Below are 3,875 nucleotides of genomic sequence, written 5' to 3'. Positions count from 1 at the left end.
GGGGGCCGGCCCGGGTCGGTGGAGGGGGGATCCCGGCCAGCCCCCAGGACCCACCTGGCCGTTCTTGCAGAGATCCGCCCACATGCTGGTGCCGTCCCCGCCGCGCATGAGGATGTGGTAGGTGAAGAAGTAGATGCCCCGCACCTGGCAGCTGAACTTGCCCGTGGCCGGCTCGTAGTGGTTGCCCAGGTTGGTCACCACGTCGTCGAACTTGAGCACCTCGTAGCCCTCGTGGGGGCTCTTCAGCCCCACGTAGAAGGCGATGCGGGGGCCGCTGAAGGCCGCGCTCAGCGCCCCGCTCACCTCCCCCGCGGCGCCCGCCCCGGGGCCGACACCGCCCCCTGCCGCCCCGGGAGCGCCAGCCCCGGCCATCGCCAGCCCCGGCTTGCCCGAGTCTCCCCGCTCTCCGGGCGGCCCTCTGGGACCGGGGGGCCCCGGCTCCCCTGGAGGGCCCCGGGGCCCCGGCTTGCCCGGCCGGCCGGGCTCCCCCTTGGGTCCCGGGAGGAAGGGCGGCGGGGGGTTGGCGCTCAGGTCCTGCAGCGCCTCCACGGCGGCCGTGCTGCTGGGGCCGCCGGCCCGGGCGCTGGCGCTGGCGCTGGCGCTGCTATAGGGGTCGCAGATCATGCGGCAGGTGCCCATCATCTCGTAGTGCGCCGCGCTCTCCGGGGCCGCCTGCAGCAGCAGCGGGACGGCGACGAGCAGCACGAGTCCCATGGCGAGGGCCAGCCCGGCCGCGGCCAGCAGCCGCTTCCTCCTCTGCCAGAGCCGGGCAGCGAGCGCGACCAGCTCCTGCTTGCTGGGCGAGGTAATGGTGACTCAGTGGCGAAGCCTCCCTGCGGGGAGGGCAGAGAAGCGGATCAGCCCCCGGCCTGGGGCAAAGCGGCTGCCGCCCCCGCCTCCCCCGCCCCGTCCCCCTCTAGCGGGGCGCCCGGGCCAGCCTCAGCCTCTCGGCATCGCCCGGCCGGAGCCTGCTGCGGGGCACCTGCCAGCCAGCCCCGGGCTCTCCCGCTGGACGGGGCCACCCAGCCTGGCAGCTAGAGCACCAGCATGGTGCGCACTGAGCGAGCCCCCCCCGGGCAGGCAGAGGGGGGGTCACTAGCGCCCCCCCAGCAGCCTCAGCCCTCGGGGATCCCCCCCCCAGCAGCCTCAGCCCTCGGGGATCCCCCCCCCAGCAGCCTCAGCCCTCGGGGATCCCCCCCGCCCCGCAGCGGCAGTGCCAGGCGCCAGCGGTAACTCACGAGCGAGCGGGGCGGCGGAGCAGCTCCCAGGACGCAGGCGAACAGGTGGGGTAACTTTCCCCCAAGTGCTCAGCCGGGCCGGGAACAAGGGCCCCCCGCCGCCGCCTCCGGGCCCGGTCAGCGGGCAGCCAGCATCGCCACGAGCCCCCCAGCTGGTCTGCACCGGGGGGTTTTACTCGCTCCGGTGCGGTCCCCAAGAAGGGACGGGGAGAGGCGTTTCAAGCCGGTCACTCCATCCTCCCTGCCCAAGGAGCAGCGGGCGACGATCCACAGCGGCGCGCTGACTCCGAGCGGGGACGGGAAGCCACCTTACGCGCGAAGCCTGCCCGCTGCGTGATGCTCACACCTGCTTGCTGAGCCCATAATGTCCCGGCCAAGGTGACTTGCGCTCAGTGTTTGCTACGCTGTGATTTCTCTCCCCGCCGAGGAGAGGCAGCGAGTGGGGCTGCTGAGTTCAGATTGAAGACTGAAATCCATTATACTCTCTAGTGGTTAAGTCAGGCTCCCCTTAGACTAAACCCCGTGTTTGCTTGGATATGAACTGGATCATTTCACAGGGCTTTCCCGTCATTAACTAAAACTACGATCCTATATTCAATACCTTTATGCAGCCCAGTGATCTCTTTACTTTTCTTTCCTTTGCGGCTATTGACCAGGGTTTTAGAGTTTTCTATAAATGTTTTCCCCAGATCTTTCTAGTGTTTTGTTTGCCATTCTCCCCCACATCACAGCCCTAGATCCTCCGCACTACCAGAATTAAGGATCTGGAACGCAATATATTCAGCAGCTAATAAAATGTGATGTTTGCTGTGACAAGTGTTCAAACTGCCTGCTGAATGCCGATTCAGAACTGTTGACATTCATAGGAGATATAACACTATTTCCATTCACAAAATATCAAAGACAATGGTACTGATTATTTTCTACTTAATAGAGCTACTAGAAACGGTTGAGCTATTACATTAACTACTCTCATTCCCCACAACTTCTATGCACCTGGTTCTGTTCTCACACAGATTTTGTCTTCCAGAGTTACTTCTTTTTTTACAACATGTGAGATCAGAAACAGGCCCACTATGCATATGTGATTTTGCCCAGCAGGAAAACAAAAAAAAATATAAACCTCAAACACTAGCCTTGATTCTGTCCTTATTTACACTGGTGTAAATCAGGAGTAACTCCAGTCAATGGATTTACAATGATGGGGGATCAGAATCAGGTGTAACATTATTTATATATTTCCTTTCAAAGATGAAGGACCAGAACCCCAACTAATGTCAATCAGCACTGACTTCAACCGAGGTATGTCAATTTACATCAGATGAGGATCTTGCCCATAATTTGAATTATCGAAATTTTCAAATATATTTCCATTTTTTAAAAATTCCAATTAAACACATAATTATATTCACAGAACAAAAGATATTAAGTCATTTGTCAAACTTGAAAAACAAACCACTTGGTTTTATAAAGAGTTGCTATAAAAAAGACAATATTCATGGATCCACCAAGACAATCTTCCCGTCCAAAAGATGAGACTAAAGACCTGTTCACTTTAAAGGAAATTCACGATAGTAATTACATTGGAGTGAACAGCTGTTGGAGGCACTGTACAGGGGCAGTGGCTCTCAACCTTTCCAGACTACTTTACCCCTTTCAGCAGTCTGATTTCTCTTGCGTACCCCCAAGTCTCACCTCACTTAAAAATGACTTGCTTACAAAATCAGACATAAAAATATAAAACTGTCACAGCACATTGTTACAAAACAATCGCTTACTTTCTCATTTTTACCATATAATTATAAAATAAATCAATTGGAATATAAATATTGTACTTACGTTTCCGTGTATAGTATAAAGCGCAGTATAAACAAGTCATTGTAGGAAATTTTAGTTTGTACTGACTTTGCTAGTGCTTTTTATGTAGCCTGTTGTAAAACTCAGCAAATATCCAGATGAGTTGATGTGCCCCCTGGAAGACCACTGTGTATCCCCAGGGGTACGCATACATCTGGTTGAGAACCACTGGGTCAATGCAATGTGGAGTTCACTGAGCTTAATTCAGCAACAATACATTTGCATTTAGGGTTTGCCCCAGTGTAACTGTACTGATGTAGCTACCCCCATATCAATTTCCTTAAGGGTCTAAGAGGTGACAGAAGTGCCCAGTGAAGAAACAAATGACACAAAGACGATTTTATGGTAAATACGGTAATAATTTCCCATTATGATTTCAGTGCAGAAAGGCATCAGAGAAGATGCCTAAACTGGCCCAATGCCTATCACCTGGGTCATCCCCCTTTCTACAAATTGCCATTATTTCCTTTTGCTTTTCTGACTGAATGACAGTGTTGTCATGGGAGCTCTTGCATCATTAAAAGTCTATGGGGTTCTTGCCTCTGGGCCATAAGTTATCCACGCATCTAATGTGAGTCTGTTGGGCACCCATCCCGCAGCTGGAAGAGAAAGTAAGGGGGTTGTTTTATTGTTACATAGATTTCCTAAGGGCTAGATTTCAGCATGTCCCAATTTCTTGGTGCTGAAAAAAATCAATTTGCTTTGGTTTCAGCACAGTTAAGGGCAGACTCTTTTGTTTTGAAAGAATAGTAAAACTTGTAGGTCAAAGGAAGCGAGTCA

General features: G+C 53.8%; 1 protein-coding gene across 1 annotated transcript in view; it reads right to left on the bottom strand.

The window, feature by feature from the left end:
* The window catches only part of C1QL2 (complement C1q like 2), a 2,718-nt gene extending 2,004 nt beyond the window's left edge, over positions 1-714 (bottom strand). The window contains exon 1 of the mRNA XM_026647766.1: positions 55-714. Coding sequence (XP_026503551.1) covers positions 55-714 — 660 coding nt within the window. The remainder of the gene's footprint in view (positions 1-54) is intronic.
* Positions 715-3,875: the final 3,161 nt, after the last annotated feature.

The sequence above is a fragment of the Terrapene carolina genome, unplaced genomic scaffold, assembly GCF_002925995.2.
Source record: "Terrapene carolina triunguis isolate 2854851 unplaced genomic scaffold, T_m_triunguis-2.0 Scaffold62, whole genome shotgun sequence".
Classification (NCBI taxonomy): Eukaryota; Metazoa; Chordata; order Testudines; family Emydidae; genus Terrapene; species Terrapene triunguis.
The sequence above is the reverse complement of the archived record's forward strand: the minus strand, read 5'-3'. Positions and strand labels throughout refer to the sequence as shown.